The 22,590-nt window shown below is 35.1% G+C and overlaps 4 protein-coding genes and 7 non-coding genes across 12 annotated transcripts; 4 read left to right on the top strand and 7 right to left on the bottom strand.

The window, feature by feature from the left end:
• Nucleotides 1-359: 359 nt before the first annotated feature.
• Nucleotides 360-509, bottom strand: F52F12.14. Its single transcript, NR_050457.1, has one exon. It is a non-coding gene; the product is annotated as an Unclassified non-coding RNA F52F12.14 (non-coding RNA).
• Nucleotides 510-958: 449 nt separating this feature from the next.
• On the bottom strand, nucleotides 959-1,108 carry F52F12.16. Its single transcript, NR_050456.1, has one exon. It is a non-coding gene; the product is annotated as an Unclassified non-coding RNA F52F12.16 (non-coding RNA).
• Nucleotides 997-1,180, top strand: F52F12.15. The gene has a single exon (NR_050455.1). It is a non-coding gene; the product is annotated as an Unclassified non-coding RNA F52F12.15 (non-coding RNA).
• A 3,730-nt stretch (nucleotides 1,181-4,910) lies between these two features.
• ztf-11 (Zinc finger protein ztf-11) lies at nucleotides 4,911-11,154 on the top strand (the record flags this gene model as incomplete). 2 transcript variants are annotated; one of them, NM_001264316.4, is made up of 8 exons in its annotated part: nucleotides 4,911-5,109; nucleotides 7,691-7,848; nucleotides 8,086-8,310; nucleotides 9,123-9,336; nucleotides 9,605-9,724; nucleotides 9,934-10,228; nucleotides 10,279-10,357; nucleotides 10,713-11,154. In NM_001264316.4, 8 exons carry the CDS (start codon nucleotides 4,929-4,931, stop codon nucleotides 11,058-11,060), a joined length of 1,620 nt encoding a protein of 539 aa, NP_001251245.1. The 2 variants fall into 2 exon arrangements, with proteins under 2 accessions (NP_001251245.1, NP_001251246.1); NM_001264317.3 differs by lacking the exon at nucleotides 4,911-5,109 and having other exon boundaries at nucleotides 7,801-7,848; nucleotides 10,713-11,060.
• On the bottom strand, nucleotides 6,021-6,131 carry F52F12.11. Its single transcript, NR_050454.1, has one exon. It is a non-coding gene; the product is annotated as an Unclassified non-coding RNA F52F12.11 (non-coding RNA).
• Nucleotides 7,931-8,053, bottom strand: F52F12.12. The gene has a single exon (NR_050453.1). It is a non-coding gene; the product is annotated as an Unclassified non-coding RNA F52F12.12 (non-coding RNA).
• Nucleotides 11,155-12,526: 1,372 nt separating the features above from the next.
• On the bottom strand, nucleotides 12,527-14,177 carry lsl-1 (C2H2-type domain-containing protein; the record flags this gene model as incomplete). Its single annotated transcript, NM_060220.7, has 7 exons — nucleotides 12,527-12,719; nucleotides 12,768-12,866; nucleotides 12,917-13,025; nucleotides 13,189-13,455; nucleotides 13,692-13,932; nucleotides 13,980-14,064; nucleotides 14,112-14,177. The coding sequence occupies 7 exons, from the start codon at nucleotides 14,175-14,177 to the stop codon at nucleotides 12,630-12,632; spliced, it is 957 nt and encodes a 318-aa protein (NP_492621.2). The 3' UTR covers nucleotides 12,527-12,629.
• A 461-nt stretch (nucleotides 14,178-14,638) lies between these two features.
• mom-4 (Mitogen-activated protein kinase kinase kinase mom-4) lies at nucleotides 14,639-19,778 on the top strand. The gene is made up of 11 exons (NM_060219.11): nucleotides 14,639-14,925; nucleotides 15,084-15,250; nucleotides 15,354-15,452; nucleotides 15,498-15,577; nucleotides 15,995-16,121; nucleotides 16,735-17,116; nucleotides 17,460-17,678; nucleotides 17,728-17,831; nucleotides 18,520-18,631; nucleotides 18,683-18,798; nucleotides 19,339-19,778. The coding sequence occupies exons 1-11, from the start codon at nucleotides 14,857-14,859 to the stop codon at nucleotides 19,472-19,474; spliced, it is 1,611 nt and encodes a 536-aa protein (NP_492620.1). The 5' UTR covers nucleotides 14,639-14,856; the 3' UTR covers nucleotides 19,475-19,778.
• col-64 (Nematode cuticle collagen N-terminal domain-containing protein) lies at nucleotides 19,690-21,835 on the top strand. The gene is made up of 4 exons (NM_060218.3): nucleotides 19,690-20,003; nucleotides 20,405-20,790; nucleotides 20,888-21,156; nucleotides 21,445-21,835. The coding sequence occupies exons 1-4, from the start codon at nucleotides 19,860-19,862 to the stop codon at nucleotides 21,756-21,758; spliced, it is 1,113 nt and encodes a 370-aa protein (NP_492619.1). The 5' UTR covers nucleotides 19,690-19,859; the 3' UTR covers nucleotides 21,759-21,835.
• Nucleotides 20,340-20,558, bottom strand: F52F12.13. The gene has a single exon (NR_050452.1). It is a non-coding gene; the product is annotated as an Unclassified non-coding RNA F52F12.13 (non-coding RNA).
• F52F12.18 lies at nucleotides 20,634-21,158 on the bottom strand. The gene has a single exon (NR_050451.1). It is a non-coding gene; the product is annotated as an Unclassified non-coding RNA F52F12.18 (non-coding RNA).
• Nucleotides 21,836-22,590: the final 755 nt, after the last annotated feature.

Raw genomic sequence — 22,590 nt, 5'->3', positions numbered from 1 at the left:
CTAAAACCAAAAAAACTGCCTCATATTCTACCATGAAAGTCCTCCGATTAAAGCAATAAATTGCAATCTTATATCTTATATTTTCTCTTTCTCTTTGCTCCAGCATCTCGTTGACTTTCCAATATTGGTGAACCCATTTCGGCACACATCAAAAAAAGGCGTCGTTGTTCGAATCGAGACACCTACTCGTTACACCACACACATTCGTCTTCTGGAGACCCTTTTTTCTGAATAGTATAGTCCCGATGAGAAGCGCAGAGATACGTGGAAGAAGGAAAGTGTGTGTGGATATCTGTGTGTGTCTCATTGTTGTTTTCCAATTTATGGGGGCACTCTCTCTCTCTTTCTACCTCTCTCTTTGTCATTCCAAAAACGAGGGCGGAGCTTTAAGGTTCCAAGTGAGAAGAGTCAGAAGAGAGCTCTCACTTTGCTTTCTGATGAGAGGAACGAATCACACAATCTATTCTGTTTCCTATTTGCTTTGAAGCATTTCAATTGGATTCACTTAGGATTACGGTCATCCCGGAACTAGTTGTAGTAGGTCTCGCCACGAATCGTAGGGTTACTGTCACTTTTAATTGGTTTAAATTGTAAAGTTAAAAAGTTTTCTCAGAAGTATGCCTTCTATTTGGTTCCCATGTGATTAAAAATGCCTACCTACTCGCCTTGCCTATCTACTCGTATACCTACTTCAGACAGGCAGAATTCTATTTTTGTACCTACATGAGACCCTTTCAAAGTTTATGATTAAAAAACCTGGTCAAAGCCGGCCGTCTTGAGGATTCGAGTTTACGACAGGCTCTCAGTCTGAATGTCTGGAATCCGAAGGTCCAAGACAAGGTTCCTAGTTCAAGCCTCAAATTTTAGCTTTCTAGACAACACGAACATTTTAAAATCATAGAATTACGGTAGACTTCCTGACAAAAACTATCTGTCCCATTAACTTCAACGAACTCTCTCTCTCTCCTTCCATATCCCCCTATCGTGCACCTCATAAAGAAAAGAAAAGAGACACGCATTTCGCGCCTTGTGTTGAGAGAAGTGAATGACATTAAAATGCAAATTTAGTGGGCACCCCACCTTCTTCTCCATACAACCATTCGAATTGTGTGGAAAAAGTAGATGGTGCAACACAACCAGTTGGCAACAAATGTGTCCGCAAAAGGACAGATGTTTCCAAAACTGAAGGGATTTGATTTGGGCGCCAGGAGGCATCCAGTTTAACATTTGAAATGTGCTGCTACTAGTGATGTTGCAGTTGCTGACACAAAGTGAGAATAGGCATGTGGACACCTGCTCTAGATTTGGTTCAAGTATGATCTGTATTGGTGACGTGGCAGATTGCTGTCAAGTGGGTGTTTGAAGGGAAGCGTGACAGATTGTACTAGGAAACAGGTAAAGTATCTGAGAATTGATTTTGTGACAGTGAGACATTTCAGCTGGTCAAGGCGTGACGGGGGGGGGGGGCTCTCTATTCGCCCTACTCTCGCCCGCTCCACTTTTCAGAAGAGACTAGCGAGGGTTTGCCCATTGCCATTTTCCGGAAAACTTTTCATTTAAGGAAAAAAATCTTGAAGTTCATTCTTGTCTTGAAAAGTTCACTTATTTCTAGGTACATTGCATCTATATTAATTATTCATCGCTAATTGAAACTTTGAGAAAATTATATTTGAGGTCTTCCAATTTCCAAAAAAAAGTTTCCTCCTGACAATGAGAAATATAATTATTCGAAAATTGTTGTGCATGCGAAAAAGTGGGCAATTTTTCCAAGTTGTGATTCATAGTTTTTATATCGTTTTATTTGTTTCAACTGGGCATTTGGAATCAAAAATAAATCACATGATTCAAGTTTTTAACTGTCAATCATCAATGATTATTCTTCAGTTTTTGTTTTCAATTCAGAAGCTTCACACATCAAAATTTAATTTTTAGTGGAATTTTTGAGTTTTTAGAAGTTTAGATATTCTACTCGGTAATCAAAAAACTTTCCTACGTTTTTACACCGATTTGTTTGATTAAATTTAAAGTTTGTCATTTCAAAAAATCAACTTTCATAAGTTTTGCTATAACTCAAAATTTTGAAATAAGTCCAAATTTTCGGCAAAATTGTTCAATTTTTCAAACTGAAAATTTCTGGAGTGTTCAATACTGAGATTCGGTCATGTTCCAGGTTATTAGAAAGTCCCACCGGTTCAATTACACCGTTAACTATGCGGTAGGGTACAACAAGCTACCTTTGAAGCTACATAAAACCAACAAATATGCTTATTTTAGAATATATTTCTTCTAAAGTAAGTTTGAGGACCGCATTGGACTTCCTGTAACTTGAAATTTATATGAAATTTGATCTACCCCTCTTCACTCAACAAGCCATGGTCTACTTACCTTTTATTCAAACTCATTATACTCTCGAGTTTCTTCAAAACTTCTTCCATTTTCCCTTATTCATTCTACTTCAACTTCTTTCCAATTTCGGAGCGAAAAAAAGTTGGTCTTTCTCATTCATCTCGTCATTCATCTTGGCGCTTGTGTATGTGCTCGGGAGGCCTTCCTTCTTCACCATATTAATTCAATTTTCATAAATATATCGCATTCTACAACTAACACTCACTTTTCTATTCCAATATACTCTTTGTTTTATTTCTACTTTTACACGCGTCTTCAAAACCCATAAGCGACCGCCTTGGACCAACTTTTTATTTTTCGAATGATGAGTACAACATCTGTCCCTATTTTCTGTACTATTAACTTTATTATTCTGCACTTTTGAATATGAAACTTTTAACATACTTTGATTAATCTCAAAGTACTGAACTCCAAATCCCAATAGTTGAAAGTATGCCTCTATAACTCCGCCCTCCGTCACTTCTTCTTTCGACTCCGCCTCCAATTCTCAACTATTGGCTAGAGGAAGCCGCCGTGCACAACTCAGTTGTCTTCTACTCTTTAAGTTTTTACATCGTCTCCCTCTCCAACCATCATTAATCGTTTTGTTCTTTTCAGTTACTACTAGGGGAGTCGTGTTTCGGATTGATTTTTTTAAAAATTTAGTAGGAAATGACACATGATACATCACATCATTAAAGTTCAACGATCGTTTCGAAACAAATTGGCCATGCTTGTAGTTTGACAACACTCTTTGCTCACTTTGTAACTTCCATTATTTTCTTTCATGGTATTTTGTAGATATGTTTTTTTTTCTAATAATGTAAATTAAAACTGATATCTAGAGTTATCTAGAGTTGCGAATTCACATATAAAGTGTTAAGTTGGTTGATAAGCATGATGCGCTTTTTTCTATTAGTATTTCTCTCTTCAAGTTGGCATTCTATATTTCACTACATTTTAAAAATACAAAAAGTAGTTAATTACTAAATTGTAGAGATAGAAATGTTACATTTGTGCTAGTTGATAATTTCTGATGAAAAAAAACATCTGTCAAAATTAAGCATTAGGGTTCAAGTCTGATAGAGTGGCTAGTTTTCCAGATGGTTACTAAACAAAAGTTGGTAGCATACACTTCCAAACTTGGTAGATCTTCCCCATTAAAAGTCCTATGATTCAAGAACCTGCTCTTTCCGTAGTAGGAAAATACGGCTTATACTTGTGGGATTTCAGTTTTAATGTTTTTCTCGATCATATAAGTAAATTTAAAAACATTTCGTTAAACGGTCTAAAATTAAAAACTGTGTACCCTTGTAAGATCTCTATCTAATAATAAGTTTAGTTTGCACTCTATTAGGTCTGCCTGTTGTCAATACAGTGACCTACATAACTTCCCAATAGTATCTATTTCTGTGTGCATAACCAATATACATTGCCACGTCATAAACGAGATCCCTCACCTTTTATTAGGTTCTCCTCTTGACCGCCTCAGAGTTTGGCTTATCTTCTGTTACATTCAAAACAAACAAAATGTAGGATAATCATTCAAATTTCTGTAATCTTCCGGTTCACACTTGAATGTGAAACTGTTACTATAGTGACAGTGAAGATATGTTTTAGGATTATGATTGATTTTGTTCAAGAAGAAGATCTACCAAACTTGGAAGTGTACACTACCTACTTTCTGGGGTAATCTAGAAATTCAGACTTTATTTGTTTTGCTTCTAAATTTTTCAACTTTGCTAGGTTGTATTCTGCTATATCAACAGATTATCAATTGGCAAGAAAATGTTTATTCATTTTTCTACCGTTTTGTAGTTAGTTACTTTTTGATATCTGTTAAAAAACTATTTGTTAGGTGAACTTGTGTAAAGTTTCAAAATCCAAAAATTATCAGTGAATCCTGAAAAATTACAATTGTGTATCGTCCATTGACAACTTTTCACATTTTCAAAATTATTATACATACAATTAGCTTCAAAAGTTTGAAAAACTCCATATCTAGACTATACTATTCATAGCTCTTTATTCAAAAGTGCCATAGACAGGTGTCGCATTACAAGTGTCTTGTCTGTACCATCTAATCTGATGGATTTGATCTCCCATACACGCGCAACGTAAACTATTATTATTATTTTCCATCCTCCCATCAAGTGTTCTCCACTGAATACCATGCACATCTAACTTTACCTAATCCCTGCTGTCCCATCTCCAATAATTCATTTCCTGCTCTTCCACACCTGCCCCCGTAAGCATTATCGGGGGCCATTGGGGTTTAACTTGGTACCCGAACGCAACCCCATTACTGTCCAAAAGAAGGCGGAGTCTCTGTATGTGCGCGGGCAATGCATGATGCCAGGTGCACCACGCCGCTAAGCAGATGGTGTCCTCCTCCAGACCGCCCTCCTTACTTTGAGTGTCTATGTGTGGTCATTCTGTGGTCCTTCTACACTTTCTTGCTACTTTTCTTGTTTGCTGAAAACTTTTTCTCTGTACCTTCTTACTATTTAAAAAATATGTTTTAGGACTTTATCTATATCAAAATGTCATCAATCTCCAACAACCCAGACTTTTCATCCATTGATCCAGCAGTTTTAATGTCATTGCTCATGAAATCTTCTGGTTCACTTCCAACACCTCCAGATACTCATTCCGATGGATCTGAATCTCCAGACTCCACAGCTTCAGATTCTTCTGATAAGAAGAGACGCCGGAAGCCAGAATGTAAGTTTGGGAAAAGTTTGAGATGTTGCTCAGCTTGTATTTCGGATACTTTGTGTTTTATATTAAAAAAAATAACTGGAGAAATTTGGGAAAATATTTAGTTTTTATTTTCATAGGTAAAATCTTTTTGATTACATGTGTCTTGGTTACTCTAAGCTTGATTTAATTCAACCAGTAAACTATAGAAAACAAATAAAAACTCGTTCACTTCTTGATAATACCAAAAACAGCTAAGATGGAATCGATGAAAGTCGTAGTCATATGGTTAAGCGGTACTTGCCCCTAAAATTCTCTACTTTTATATCGTTTATCTCAATCTTTGAACTTTTAAAAATTATTCAACAGGCAAAGTACGTGCCAAATATTTCTCTTCATTTTAATAGTTAAACATTTTGATAAAACAAAAAAAAACCCGGAATACAGTTTGTTAAAGTAAAACTCTCTCCTAGTCGGCACTTATTTGTTCTAATTTATAATTCCAGTGTGAATAGTTTTAATATTGTTTCGGTTAGGTGCTATTTGCCTAGTTTCAAAGTGTCACTAATTGTTTAATTAAGAGTGAATAGAGGATTTCCTCCTGACCTGTAAAACTTTTCTCGTGGGAAACCTTCTTTGTTCAATTCTTCTCCTCTCGTAATCCCCACTGTCTCTCTATAACTTTGCAAATGCAACTCCATCTGCCATCTGATTCTTGTGATAAAATGGATCGAAAAGATTTGGGTCTTCTGACCCTACTCGTCATCATCATTTGTTTTTGGATTTTTCAATATTTTCCAACTCTTTCAACTACAACCCGGGTTGATCTAGTGTCGCAACGTCAAATCGCATTATGTTGTAGTCGTTTTGACTTAGATTTGAGAAAGAGAGCCATTTCAAAGTCAGAAACTTCACTTTCAAATTATTTTTTTCTCCTTGCTCCCTACAAGACTTTCTAGATAATTTTTCTCTTCTCGTCAAATAGTTTTTTCTCGTACTATTTACTAGTACTATTATATGGTCAAAATCTAAATATGGCCACCCCGTAAGCACAGTGTGACTGGGAGACACCGACAGCTGCTCAAACAGGGAGCTCTAGTACTTTTCCATGGTCAGCAGTGATATAGATGCTTCTACGAATGACCAATATGTAAGCTTAAAGTTTAAACAGCCGCCACACGCTTTTTACTTTTTACCATTCAATTATTTCGGCTATTCGAGTGAGTGAGTGTCGTGACCTTTAAATCCAAAATCCAAAATCTTTCCCCCCTTAGAAGTTGTCTCCTCTTAAAAGTACCCCTCCATCTGTCGCCAGATGTTCTCTACAGACCGCCAGCACTTTGTTTTTTTGTTTGCTAAAAACTTTCCTTTGAAATTCAAAATGCCTCCCATACAAAGTGCATCGGCTTCAATTAGCTGGAATTTTATATATTTTATATATTTTTCAACGGCACCATACCGTAATTTTGGGCAATCATTCTGCAAAACTTTTTCTTTATTGCTAATCAAAAAATGAAGACTTCTTGTCATATCACCTTTTTTGGTTGCAGATGGCTGGCAGAAACTGACTTATAAGTCGATGTTTTACACACCGATTTGTAGTATCACCTTTGCGTCACTTTTTGGAGATTTGATTTTTCTAGGCAGTAAGTAGCTATATTTAGCCAACTGAATCACTTTTCGTACAAATTTTCGGTTTTTTAACTCCAAAAGTTAATTTTAAAAAGTTACTGATAAAGGTGACAATGGGCCACAGTGAGTCGATAAGTTACATAATCAAAAACACCTCAAAATGGCTATGTAAACAAATTTCCTTCTGTTCATTAAAAAATCTCAAAAAGACACCGCCAAGTTGTCACTTCCTTCCATTTTCCGGTCCATAATTGTGCGAATTGTGCTCTGCTTCTGGTTACATCATGACCATCTCCGAAAAACGGGCGGTCCACTTCAAAAACATCATAGGGCGCGCTTCGGCTCATTGGTTACTTCCTTTTCTCAATCAAAAGCTTCCCACTTCTATTGTAGTTTTTTTACCGCAAGTGATCTCTAACAGAGGGGAGAAGTCCTGCATCATTAATTATACATTCATTGCGTTCTCTTTAGTCACCGCTCTATCTGGAACCATTTACATGACATATGGTGGTAAGGTGGTAAAGATTAGGGAAGAGTTAGGAAAATTGTAGAATGGGAAAATGAGGCATATGGGTAGATTACTGTAGTTGACAGTCATGATGGATTGGCTGAAACTTTTCTGACAGTACCTGAGGCCTACGCCTGCCGCATACCTAAATTGATAAATGTAGCGAAATAGAAAATTATTCAAAAGTGAATTTTTATGAAACAAATGCTGGCGACCAAAGGAGCTTCAATTTTCAACTCCCTGAAAAATATCTGGCCTCGGAAATTTGAACTTGATCTACTGAAACTTCTCTTCTTGGGATTTACCCCTACTTAGCTAATGCATCTCTCATCTCAAATATCAGAATCTTACGAGTTGACAGATGTTCTTGTACTCATCTCCTCATGTTGCTCTACCTATTCATTAGAACTCCATACATTACCGCTCCATCATTACCCTTCACATCATGACTTTTGCTCATTACAGCTAAAGACATTGTCCGTGTTGCCGAAGAAGCCGAAGCCGCTGCTGCCACGTGTTCATCGATTCCATCATCTTCAGATACAAAAGAAAACGAAACAGAAGAAGATCAGAATATGACTTGTGACACGACAACAAACAATGCACAGAAACCAACTGAACAGGTTAGTAAAATTTAGTGTTCGGTTTTGAAATCGAATCGGCAATTAAATATATGATGTGTCCTTGGATGGTCTTAAAAGGACGCAAAAGACAGCTGACAGGGCCTAGAGAGAGCACCTGTTCCATCGTTCCGAACTATTACCTAACAACTTTTTTATGCTTCCGAAGAAGAACATGTGCCTGTACATCTGTCTGAGATCCTTTGAGATAACATCTTCATTCATTCCATTCACTTTCAGACCGCCACCTCCGCAGATGTCGTCACCTCATCAGTTCCAAGTGGCCTCGAAGGAGTTCCGTCGTTCCTCTTCTCGCAATTTATGGCTCCATCCTTCCAAAAACAGCTTGAAATTTTTACATCAGGAAATATGATGAGCGCCACACACTCTGACACATCACCTTCCGATGTCGACTCAGTTTTGGATGGTGGTGTCGTGACAGCAGAGGAGACGTCGTCGTCAAAGGTGAGAAGCCAAAGAAATTTGCATTTTGAGTGAAAAGAAGTGAAGTGGGAATGGGGGGCACACGGTAGAGAAAAGTGACTTGTTGCATATTTATGAACTCACATTGACACATATTGAAATTGGGAATGGCAGCTCAACTTGGGAAATTATTTCAAAATTTTGAAAATTTAAGTGAGAAGTTTCAAGGGAAACTGGTAGTTTTGCAATGCCTAGCTTAACGAAAATTAGGGTCATGTCTTCGAGGAAATTTTGGGAAGTTCCGGAAAATTTTTAAAAATTTTTAAAAATCATCTGGAAGGTCTTGGAAGAACCGAGCAACTTTGAAAAGTCGAAACTGTTTCGAAAGGTTTCAGAAAGAAAAGCTGGAGAAACGTTTGAAAAGTTCTAGGAGGTTCAAAAATCTTCTGGAGATTTTAGAAAATTAGGAAAACTTCTGGAATTTTCTATAAGATTTAGGAAAGTTCTCAGGAAAATTCACGGAACTTTTGGAAACTCTATTAAATTCAATTGTTAAAGCGAGTACGGTAGATCAAATTTCTTACAACTCCTCGGACCACCTAGTTGGTAGCAATGACTTGAAATAACAAGTTGCTGGTCACGCAAGGGCTTCCAACTTTAATTATATGTCAAAACAGACACAAAACACCTTAGAACCCAACGGATGACATTGCGTGACCAATGACACTGCCGCCTCACCGATTGTTCTTACTAGGAGTAGTAGTAGTAAAGAGTGAGACTTGCCAACTTTGATGGATTACTATTATTGTTTTTCTTCGTTTCATATCTTTTTTACCAAAAAATACGATTTTCAGAGCCCAATGATGACATCGTCGGATACTCCAAAGACTCCATTAACTGCTTCAAGCCCACCACACTCATCTGGATCAGAATCTCGAGTTATGTCTCCAATTACACATACAAATATCAGTGATGAACTTTCAATCTCTACAACTCCAACAGTTGCATTTACTCCAAACGGATCAATTCCATCACCTGGTACTGGTTACTCATGGAGCATCAGACGTGGTAAGGACTTTTTGAACAGAAAGTTGGGACCCTACAGTAATCCTCTGAAGATATTTCAGTTGAAAATCAATCTCTAACCCCAACTTACTAACCACTAATTCCCCCATTCTGAGTTTTCTTTCGAAGAATATCAAAAAATAATAATCCATTTGGGAGGGATAAAATGAGTGCACTAACCACAAAATAAACTAATCCCCTCACTTACCACTCCACTCGCACCGAATCACATGAAATTCCATTTGGAGCGGTACTAAGTCCCAACTTTCAGAAGGCAAACTGGCTTGTCCAACACCTGGATGTGATGGATCAGGACATCAGACAGGACTCTACACTCATCACAGAAGTTTGTCCGGATGTCCACGTAGACCAGACAAGACTGTTATCCAAAGTAAGTTTAAATTGAAACTAAACATAAATCTTAGCTGGCTGTGAACTTGGAGCAACAAGTAAACTAGCTCATTAATCTGGTAAAAAGAGCTTAAGATAAATGAGCTCTCATGCATTTCATACTTACTTTGAAGCCAATACTTGTAGCAGTAGCAAGAGCCAAAGATTGATGACTTTTCCCACTCACTCACTTACTTTTCCCGTTTGCAGTGCTTGCTCTCCGACAAGACACCGTGCTCCGATGCACCACAGCCGGATGCTCTGGAAAGGGACATGTCAATGGAAATAGAACATCTCACCGTAGTCTCTCTGGTTGTCCAATTGCCCATCAGGAAAAGCTTGCACGGAAGGGAATTAAGACAACACCACAACGCACGAAAACTCCAATTAAGGGAATCAGTATTTCTGATGAATGTCCACTTGACTTGACACTTTCTGGACTTCCAGCTGGATTGTCAGCTCAGCAATTGTTGGCTGCAGCACAAGCAGGACTCATTCCATCAAGGTATTCTATTTCATTCTCAATAAACAGTTTCTATAAAATTGAATTTTCAGTCAAATGATGGATGCTCTCTTCCAACAATTCTCTCAAACACAACCACTTGCTACATTGGAAGAGGAGTCAAAGAAAGAGGTACAATAATTTATAACATTTGATTCTGAGAAGTTTTTAATTGAGGAATATTTGTACTCTCTGAAAATAATTTTATTTAAAAGTTTTGGGAAAATGCTCATAAAAATTACTTTAAAGACCTGAAAAACTTTCTCAAACTGTCCTTTACCGAAAAAAAATTCTAAGACAGTTTTTTGGTAAATGACAACTTCCTCCAGTTTCCAAATTTCCCAAGAAAATGAAGATTATTTCCGAATCAATCAGATATTTTTCCATTTTTCTATATTAATTTTTGATCCGAAATGGGCAGTTGTGAAGATTTGAAAAACTTACCAAAGTCACTTTATCTTTTAATCTTAACGGTAATTTATTTCAGAACGAGATGGAAGTTGACGTTGAAACAACATCAGATGATATTCCAACTCTTATTAAAGAAGAAGAAGAAGTTAAATGCGAGTCACCTGTTCCATCCGTGATCCCAGAGATTCAATCAACACCATCAAGACCTGTTGCTGCTCCAGTTGCTCCTGGCTCCGCGGAAAAGAGCTCCCCAACATCTCAAATGCTCCTTCAAATGCCTGGATTCTCGGAGGCTCTTCTCAAAATGACTGCCCCACAAGTGCCATTCCCTCAGTATTCCCCACAAGCGGCTCTTTTCGGAAATCAAAGTGCTCTACTTGCTCAAATCATGCTGACACAATTGCAAATGCAGCAAGGGTTTTAAGTTTTTAAAAAATCGTATTTATTTCTAGTTTTCACATTACCGATTGATTCACATTTGTGTTCAGAAACTCAATACATTCCTTCTTTATTCAAATAGTTTTTTCTTTTATCCCTCACTCTCCTCAATCTATTCTTTCAAACTGATTTATCTCTACTCCTCTCAAATCTGTGTGCTCTCTCGGGCAGCACCAGCAGCCCGGTGGTCATCATCAATCAAGCATCGTGGAGCGAAGAGAGAGAGAGACCGTATTAAGAAGTGGCAGATGTCGCCAGATTGCACCGTTTGCACCAAAAATGACAGTAGTTGAGAGTTTGCCAGTTACTTTTCGGTCATTGACCTTTCTTAGAAATACTCAATCAAGTGAATTGGACAATATGTTAGGGGGAAACGGTCCTTACAATTAGTTTATTTATTGTTCACTCGACCTTTTTTTTGCTAAAGAATATTGAAATGGAAGAGGAAATTGAAAAATGAAACTTGCAAATAATATTCCGATGTGTACTTAAGGCTATTTTCTGAAATTGATGCAATTTTAACGCTAAAACTTGCAAGAAACATTGGAAACTACTTATATATTACGAGATTACAACATTCTGAGCCGCGCAACATATCTCGTAGCGAAAACTGCAGTAATTCTTAAAATGACTACTGTAGCTCTTGTGTCGATTTACGGGCTCGATTTTTTGAATTATTTTTTTTTCGAATATTGAAAGAAAAATCGAGCCCGGAAATCGACATAAGAGCTACAGTAGTCATTTAAAGAATTACTGTAGTTTTCACTACGAAATATTTTGCACGTCAAACATGTTTTCTCAGAATATTGTGCTCCCGTAATAGTTAAATCGCTCGTAAATCCACAAAGCAAATGCTGGCCTAGTTTTCTCCTCTTTCTCTTCCATTTCAAATTCAAAAAACTCCCCGCTTTCTAGTTTTCAAAACACCTTCAAATCCGTCAAACATATAATCTTAAAGTATCAATATGCACCACCTCAACTCGTTTACCTCTTTAATGAGCCACCTGCACTGCTTTTCGTCTGCGTCTCTCACTTCTTCATACTTTTTTTTCCCGGCTTTCTCCGAAAACATCTGCTCTTTCTCTGTGTGTTCCCGATTCCCTCAAATCTTTTTTTGTTCCCCCGCGAGAGGGATATTCAAAACGTGTGTCTCATAAATGTAATTTATATTCTAGAATCTGAAATTGGTTGTTTTTCCAAATTAAAAGAAGTATCATTGATATCCCCAACCCTGTGTATTAAATGTCTTAAAATCAGAAATCATCTTCTCTCATTATCACAGCTTTACCATTCAAACATTCCCCCAAATTGTCTTTTTCTTCACCTTGTCCTGCTTTGGTTGTGCTTTAATTGTGAATTTCCCAACTCCTTTATGCTTCTTTTTTACTTCCTTCCTTAAAAAACTTTGCCATCATCCAACGTTTGTTGTATTTTGTCTTCCATTCATATTTTCAAAATGAAAACTTCATAAAAATGAAAGGAACAAGTGCAACAGAACAAAACAATTACACGGGCGTTAGAAAGACAGGGATGTGGGGAAAATTCAGGGGAAAAACTATGCTGATGGTTTTAGAATGTTCATCTCATTTTCAGTGTTAGTGATCATACTGTAGCAGATTTGAGAGATATCGACTTCTGGAGAGCCCTGAAACAAAATAATACAATTAAGAATTAGCAATATTTAACAACTCACCATTTCAAGTTCATTATTACGAATCATCAATTGAACACGAGAATGATAGCTTTGGTGTTGACGATACATATCTACGTCGGCGAATACTCTCATGCATTTCTGAAAATAAAGTTTACAGGATATTCAAGATTTAATTTTCAATTATTTACCGTGCAATAATTTGGTTCTTCAGCTTCTTTCTTATCATGAGAAGCATACATATGCAGTTGACAATCCTCTCTTCCACTACATTCGCACTTGCAAATTGGGCATCGAAAGCTGTAATTTTCAGATTTTGCATGGGATATTAGTAAGACAATAATTATAATAATTTGCGGTAAAAATACAAACGCTGGTCTTTTCACGTCTTCTTTTTTTGTAAAATACAAAAGGGCGTGCGCCTTTAAAGAGTACTGTAATTTCAAATTGAATTGAAACTTACATCTCAAACTCGAGTGGTTTAGCTTGTTCTAGAACATCGGATGCCATGTGACAGTTAGTCAATCGCATTGTAGCTCTCATGATTTTATCGTCAAATGAAGATAGTGGGATAAGCTGGTTTCGGCAGATCATATCAACCCATTTTGAAGGATCTTTACCCAATAAAAGTTTCGGAACCGATCGCTTCTTCTCTGGATTGTAATAGGGCATCGATGTCCCACGAATGACTAGAGCATCGGACGGAATAATTCCAGACGAACGCCGATTGCTGAAATCATTTTTAAGACGAGATAGATATCAGAATTCCCCTCGTACAACACATATAATTCGTGGTTCGTGTATTATACGGTGGACGTACAATAAATGTATTATTCACATAATATAATGGACGAAGTTCTTAAAATTCGTGCAATGCAATGTGAATAACATATTTATTGTACGTCCAATGTATAATATACGTACCACGAACTATTTGTGAAGGTGAAGGGTCGACCGATTGCCAACCTCGAATATGGTCTATAAGCAGCTTCCAACTCTTCTTTGCTTGTCACATGAGTTCGCATGTGCTTTTTCATGTTTCCTTTCAATCGGAACTGTTTTCCACAAAATGGACACACATAAGGGGTATAGCCGGTGTGAACGGTACGATGCTCGAACATATTCGATTTGTATCGGAATCCTCGGCCACAAACATCGCAGATGTATGGTTTGGTGTCGGTATGAATCACAGAGTGCTGTTGGAGACCTGAAATGTTTTTTTTTATTTCAGCTTTCTATTTTTATGCGAATAACCTTTATAATTCATAAACATTTTATTACACACATTACACTGATGAACAGCAAACGGGGCGACTTCTTCTTGTTGATAGGTTCCGAACTAGAAACATTTCAATAATCTTAAAAATAAGAATCGAAATAAAATACCGTTATAGAAGCTTCGTAGTCCTCGCCGTCGTAAGATGGATCCGTTCGGTCATCAATAATTGACATCTGAAGTAAAAAATAAAATTTTTTGAAGAAAAAATGCAGACAATTTGTTGGTTTAAACATAAAATTAAGACAAACAAAACTCATAAATTAATTGACAGCTTCTCTAAATTTTAGGATTACCGTGTTTGACAGTTTCGTGGTGAGACCCAAAAGTTTCGTTGCGTCATGCGCCTTTGAGCACAGTGTCCCCAACAAAGAATTGTTTCTGCAATTTCGAATTAAGCTGAAAACATTATTTATATATTTAACAAAATTAGTTTAGAACAGAAGAACAGAAAATTAGAACATTTTCGATCTTTGTATTTTTTATACAAATATAATTTGAATAAATTTCCATACTTCTTCCCCGTTGTGTAATTTCTTTACTTTTCAGAACTTAAAACATTCAATTATTCTTTATTTTGAATTTTCTGTAAAACCTGCGCAATTGAATTTTATGTATTTATCAAAACAATTTTCAGCCATGCTACAGTAACTTCTTTAAAATCATCATTCTTCCTTGTCTAAATCGGAAATCTGTCTGTGTCCCGTTGGTCTATTTTGTTATTCGTCTGCAGTTTCTTCTACTTGTGCACTATATCGTTTCCACTGAGCGAGAGAAAGAGTATACACACACAACACATGCCAGTTCCTGTCCTTTGCCGCCCATCACCATTTTTTTCACCGTTTCGGCTCTGAAATGGACAATTCGTCACAGAGCAAACCGTCTAGTAGTTCGTCCAGTCATTCGCCAAGTCCTGCCGCAATTGTAAGTTTAATGGATTTTGAGTAAAGAAAAATAACGTTTTCTTGTAAAAACAGTATTGTATTTAATTTTTAAAAAAATCAGTTGAAGACGTATAAAGCCTGCTTTTACCAAAACTATCAATAAAAATCACTGAAAACTCAATAAATTAATAAATTCAGACACCAACACAACGAACAACACGAGATTCCGGATTGTGCTCAACAATTGATATTCCCGAAATTCAAGCACAATGTATTGATAATTTAAATAGTCATTATCTCGGAAAAGGCACTTATGGATTGGTTGAGAAAACAAGATATAGAAAAACTAGGCAGGATGACTTTAGGTTCGTTTCTAGCTTCAAAAATTTAAATTTAATTCTTTTAAAGCATGAGGAATTATCAAAAGTTAACAAAAAATCAATAAAATCACCAAAATATTATTTTCAGGCCAGCAGCAATCAAATATTCTTCTCAACTTCATATGGCAACTCTTATAAGAGAAGCAAAAGTTATGTGGGATCTCAGAAATCATCCTAATATTATAAAGTATGTTTTTATAAATGGAAAATACTGAAAATAGAAGTTTTTCAGAATTTATGGACTGTACAAAAGCCCTCGGAATGGGCAAGGAGTCGTTATGGAATATATGGATTGTGGAAGCATGGCCGATTGTGAGATTTTCATTTAAATTTAGTGAAAATCCCCGATTTCGCCAAATTTTTTAACATTTTGTCGGTTTATTCCGTGTTTCTTAGCGAATTAAACTACATTTTTTCGGCAATAGGAACAGAAATTTCTATCAGCTAAAAATATATTAAAATACATCAAAAAAGCGGATTATACTGCAAAATATGGAAGAAACTGAATAAAAATCAATATATGGACGCTGTAACACGAAAAATCTGGCAAAAAAAATTTCACTATAATTTTGAACAAAAAAAATGCTATTTGGTTTTTTTTTTCCATTTTTAGTCTTAAAAAAATCGCTTTAAATTCTCCAAACCCTGTTTTTTACGAAATTAAAAATTCATTTCAATGAGGCAATTCTCCAAAATAAAATTTAGCTGAAAAATCTATTTTTTTTTCAGTACTCTACGACAGAACACACATTAATTATACAATTGATCATGTGGCTTCATGGATGTTTCAACTATCATCCGCCGTCGATTTTTTCCATTCCAACAGCCAAGTTCACAGAGATTTGAAACTTCAAAAGTGAGTTTTTGATAGCAGAAATTATTGAAAGAAATATATATGTTGGATGTGAAGATGTTTTCAGTGATTTTTGAAAATTAACAGAAAAATATTGAAATTTTTTTCTTTACTATTAGCTAATATATTAGGTAAATTTTTTAAAAGTTGAAAGAATTAATGGCGGAGATCCTGTCAATTTAACAATTTAGATTTTAGAAAAATTCAACAAAATCTTTTGAAATTTTAAGTGAATTTAGTACAGAAAAGCAGAAATGTTTCGAATCCATTTTTAGACATTCGAAAAATTAATTTTAAAGGGTTCTACATTTTTGTGTGAGCTATTTTTTTTATTTTTTTAAGCAAAAAGTTCCTTGAAAATTGGTCCACAAAATAATGTGTAAAATCTAAAAAAAATCATTTTTAAAAAATAATATTTCAAAGTGGATTTAAAAATATCCTCCAAGAAGAACTAATCATATGAAAATAATTTTAAAAAGCCATTTTAAAAGTAAAAATGAGGAATTTCTTAATTTTTGTAGCTTTTCAAATTTCAATAAATTATCAGAAATCTTTAGCGGTCAGTTTTCAAAATTAAAATTAAATCACCTACTGTGGTCAATCAAAATAATTTCAGCATGCTTCTCTCTGATCGATATCGAACAATGAAATTATGTGATTTTGGAACATTTACCTCAATGCATCAATCAATGACTTCAAATCGTGGAACTCCAATCACAATGGCTCCAGAAGTATTTCGATGTGAACAGTATAATATGAAATCTGACATCTACAGTATTGGAATTATAATGTGGCAAATTATTGCTAGAAATCATCCGTATCGAAGAGATCTCTCAGTTCCTGGACTTTTATATAATGTTGCGACAGCTAACTTACGTCCACAAGAACTCGAATGTAATCCTATTTTGTCTGAATTTTATAAGAAATGTTGGAATGATAATGCTGATATTCGACCGACTTCTTCCGAATGTGTAGAATATTTTACTCTTCTAAAAGATGTAAGTTCTTTTAAAAAATTAAAAATTAAATACTCAACCAGTTAAAAACAATTTTTTTGAATTGAACAAATATTTCTAAAAATACAAAATTAAAATTTTTGGACAATCTCGAAAGAAGGTGCTGCAAAGCAAATTAAATTTTTTGTTTTCGAATTTTTTATTGCGAAGAAATTAAAGTATTTATTGAATTTATTTTAAAGTTTTTAAATTTTAAAAATTGTGTTATTCCAACACAATTTTTAATTTTATCTGAGAATTACTGTATTCGTGATAAGACCTGCTTTTCTATGAAACATATGAATCTCGCCAAACTCCAAAAAAACTAATTTTTTTTGCATTAAAGGAATATCCGAATGGGAGCGTACCTTTATCGGATTCTTCAACAAATGGACCAGCAGAAACTCCTCCACCACATGCTCATCGACCAACAATGCTTGGAACTTCTTCTGGAAGTGGAATAGGATCAAATAATCGAACACCAACTGCTTCAAAACTTTTAAATCCTCAACAACCTGGACAGGGTCATAGAAGAAATCGTAGTGAGACTTTTGTAGTGCAACCGGTAAGATTTTCATTTGGATAGCTTGAAAAACAGAAAATTGAAATTTTAGGATCTACCGTATCCAACGGTTCCGGGTGAAGCTGGTGCATCTAGAATACCAAAATCTCAAAGTGAAGCTAAAAATTTTCGGGATAGAGCCAAAAGCGAGCAAAGGTAGGAATTAATGGAAATGGAGATGAGGACTGTCCTGTTTTTGGGGTTTTTCGGATAAGAAACTAAATATCTAAAGACATGCAAATTTAGACTAGAATAATTGAAAAAAACATTTTCGATTATTTTTCAGACGAAATTAAAAAAAATTGAAAAAATTGTTGTCTTTCTATTTTCTCGCAAAAACCGAAAAAAACGTTTAGAAAATTAACTAAAGGATTAAATGTTTAAAAACTTGTTTTTATGAAAAAAACAAAGAAAGCATGTAATTTTCTTTATAGAAAAGAAAAATTACCAAAATTTGAAGCTATTTTTCAAACATCGATTTTTCAATTTTTTCAGAGAAAGTCAAAAAATTTAAAAACGAACATTGTTTGATTTTTCTGAAATTCTAATAATAGAAAAAACGAAAAAAAGTGTAATAAATATCAATTTAAAAAATGAAACTATTAATTTATCAAAAAATTCATATTTCGATGAGAAAATACGAAAATTGCTTTTAAAAATAGAAATATGACCGAAAAGTATTTAAAATTTGGCATTTTCCAAAAATAAAATAATTTTTTTAAATTTTAGCTTCTTTGGTTCTTAGAGAAATTAAAAAACTAACACTTTGATGGGTATTTCTACAAAAGTAGACATTTATTTTTTCCATTGACGTGGTGTATTATGAAATATCTCTTTTTTTCAGGCAACCACATAGAGACGCACGTCCTCCTCCTCCTTTTGAGCACCGAAGAGATAGCAACGATGAGGAAAAACATGCCGTTTTTATGAATATTTGTTCGAATGAGGAGACTAGAGTAATCCTTCGATGAGATTTGAATTAAATATAATAACATTCAATTTTTCAGCCTATTGATCCTGATACTCGTGACGAAAAATCTTTGGAAATCTTTCATCAACACTGTGATAATAATAAACAATATGCAGATGCTTGGGTCATTAAAAAAGAAGTTATGAGAGCTAAGTTAGTTGAAATTGCTATGTTTCAATGTAAAAAATTTGTTTTAAGATAAAAAGCATTTCTGGAAAAGAGGAAAAATTCAAATTTTGTATCATTGCATTTTCCGAAAAAAAAATCGAAAAAGTGTTTAGATTTTAATTTACGAAAATATCAGCTTTTCATCAAATTGTGTTAAGTTTGTGAAAAAAAAACAATTAAACATGTCATTTTCATTTGATAAAATAAAAAATTATCAAAATAAAAAACTAGTTTAAATATCAAAAAATCTAAATTTTTTGAAAATATCTAAATATTGAATAACAAAAATTACATATTTTTCGATTTTTTATTTCAAATCGAAAAAGCGAAATAATTTTTTTCTAAAACAAAAAGTGCAATTTCAAGTGTTTTTTTTTGAAAAATTATAATTTTAAAAAGTTTTAAGTAACAAAAATTATGGATTATTTATTTTCCAAAATAACGGTGAAAATTTTAAATATCCTGACCGAAATTTTGCTTAAATCAAATTCAAGTCCAATTGAAAAATACAATTAAAAATTTCAGACATGAGCTAATTGCCCAATGGCCTCAACACGATCACACGGTAGAACTTCTTGAACGGAAATATTATCTGGAACAAGAAATTGCAAGATATCGGGACATCCAAGATGATAATTACTTTTCAACTGAAAGAATGTGAACTCATTTCACTTTTTTTAAAAACATTCTTAGATGTATACTCATCTCTAAATAACTTTTATCTATATACTCACTTCTTGTTCAATTTGAATTCTGATCACTTCCTGTCAACTTTCTCTTTCAGTCCCTCTTTTCCTGTCAAACTTCTCTCTCCTCTTTAAAACGCTGGTCGCTGCCGTCTGTCCTTCCGAAGTTCTAAATGTAATTGTTATTATCTATAGATTTGTGTATTTAGTGTCTAGATATCATTACATGACTGTCGATTTTATGACAAGAAAACGTTTTGTGGAATTATCTATCTACACATCCAACATCTGAACGTATCACCCATGCCAACGTGCATATAAAGAGTGATACGAACGGCAGTGAAGAGACAGTCTACTGAAATGGGTTACGGTACCAATGTGGCTTCTGGTGTTACTGTCATTTGTGCAGCTTTTCTTATTCCAATGCTAACATGTACTATTTCTTTATTTTATGAAGTTGCACAAATGCACATGAGTGCAATGGATGGAATGGATGAATTCAAGGTGAGAGGCTAATTGCAGATAGTAGGCTTAAGCTTATGTTTAAGCTTCACCAGAAGATGCAAATATTTTTAGTATTTAAAAAACATTGATTGACTTATTGCTAAATGATTATCATAGTCTCGAAGCGACAAAAAATGTTTAAGTAAGTCTGCGAAAAAAATGGTTGTGCGCCTTAAAAAAGTACAGTATTTTTCACTACCCTTTAATTTGCAACTAATCTCAATATTTTCCATAAACGTAAACATATGAAAACTATACAGCAAAATGAATGAAAATTAATGTACTCTTTAAAGGTGAAAACTCTTTTTTCTTAGCCTCCGTTTTAAATGTTTCGATCATCGTGTCGAGACCTCAACTTTGCTCAGTGACTCCAGAGGCAGAGGCCTTACTATTATTTTCAGTTGTATGCAAACGGTGCATGGGAAGATATGCTCCCAGCAACTCGCCTTCCTCGTGAAGCTTCTCCAACTCCGGATTCAAATAAAGACCCATGTGATTGTGATACGGGACCAGCAATCAATTGTCCAGTAGGCCCACATGGCCCACGTGGTAGGCCTGGAAGAAAAGGAGCCGATGGACCACACGGAGGTCAAGGACGAAAGGGTCCGGATGGAATGGATGTATTCAAAGAAATGATTGGTCCTGTTGAATGTATTCCATGTGTTGCTGGAGAACCTGGACCACCAGGAGAAAATGGTTCTGTTGGAGAAAAAGGAGAAGATGGACAACCTGGAAGTCCTGGAAAACCAGGTGAAGATGGAGAATCTGGAACTGATGGGGAACCAGGGTGAGTATTATACTTTAAAAATATTCAATATACATTTTTTAAATGAATCCTCAAAATGAATCTAGTCAAACTCAGAATTCTAATTTTCAATTTCAAGATTCATCGGATTCCCTGGATTCCCAGGTGCACCTGGTGAGAATGGAGAACAAGGAAACAATGCAACTCGTGGAGTTGGAATTCCTGGACCAGCAGGACCACCGGGTCCTCCAGGAGAAGTCGGAATGCCTGGAGTAACAGGTGAAACTGGAGAAGACGGACATGATGGACCTGAAGGACCAGAAGGACCAGCTGGAAATATAGGAGATATAGCTGAAGAAGGACCAGATGGTATTCCAGGCGAGCAAGGAGTTCCTGGGTTCGATTCCGGTTAGTTGAAAACATGAAATATTAACTCACGATCTACAAAACACATGTCTACGTGGTTAAATTTACAGGAATTATCAAACTTTTATTTTTGTTAATTCTGACGTATTATTTCAAAAATTCGACTGCTGGAAATTTATTCAAAACACTGTAGACCCAAAAAACCTTGAAAGTCGGTGCTACTACAAGACATACGATCTTGAAACAACCATTACTTTGAAACTAACTCTGACTATGAGAAACTTGCAACTTTGAAATCGATTTCTATTTTCCTTATTTTATAATTTCCAGGCTATTGTCCATGTCCTCGTCGATCATCTTCAAGAGTTTCACCTTCCGGTGGATCTTCTCCAATCTCAGATACATTCATTGCATCTCCAACACTTCTTCCACCATCAACTACACTTTCATCAACCCCTCCAACTATATCTCCATCTGCTCCAACTCTTCTACCAACTAGATCTCCAAAATCTCGTGAAGAAACTCCGACAAGAAGAGAAGAACAACAAGTACCACCGAATCCTTCATCTTCTGAAGTCCCAGAAACTGGAGATTCTGCAAACTCTCAAAACTTTGGTGGATATCTCGCTTTGAAGAGATTGTGACAATCAATTACTAACATATTTTCTTAAATTTATCCCACTTTAAACAGAAAACTGAATGATAAACCTTTTTTCATAGATCTGATCAAAAAGTGATCAAGAAGGAAGTATAGAATCATCAATCACTAACCTAAATCCTGTGATATTTAGGAAGAGCAACTGCTGCGGTTTAGATGTGTTATTGGGTCAATCGGAGTGAACTCAAATTTGCTCAAAAAACTCAAATTTGCTCAAGCGTTAGGTGTTTTTCCTCTCACTTCGAAAGATGCATTCTTTTGACAAATAATATTTTTCTGTGTGGTTTTGTAAACTAGTTTAGCAGGAGTTAAACTGATTCCCTTATCTTTTGTTTTTAATTATGATTATTCTTTGCATGAGCTTCGTCTCGGAAGCGTCTCGGAACTTTTTAGTTATAGATTTTTTGGCTCTAATAGTGGAGTAAAAAATTAAATATTGGAAAGTTTCAAAAATTTTTGTGGCCACCAAGATATCTTGTTCAAAATACTTTAGAATACGAAATGTTTTTTGCATGGCACGAAAAAAGAAAACGGCTCTAGAAGTTTTACTATTTTAATTTCGTTGAAAACTCTTTCTTGTAATTCAATTGTCGTGTCATGCTACAGTATTCCCTCTCTCAACTATTCAAACATTTTCCAACATCGTACCACTATAACGTGTGAAGCTTCATACGCTTGTTTTTCTCAGGTTTAATCGCTTAGATCTTGTAGAATAATCTAAAACCGTGTATGTAGTTGTTCTCAAGGTTTATGTGTTTATTATATTACTATATATTTAAAAAGAAATTGCGTTTGTCTATAGTTTTTTAGTATTTTGG

The sequence above is a fragment of the Caenorhabditis elegans genome, chromosome I (genome assembly GCF_000002985.6).
Source record: "Caenorhabditis elegans chromosome I".
Taxonomy (NCBI): domain Eukaryota; kingdom Metazoa; phylum Nematoda; class Chromadorea; order Rhabditida; family Rhabditidae; genus Caenorhabditis; species Caenorhabditis elegans.
Note: the sequence above shows the minus strand (reverse complement) of the source record. Positions and strands in the feature narration are given on the sequence as shown.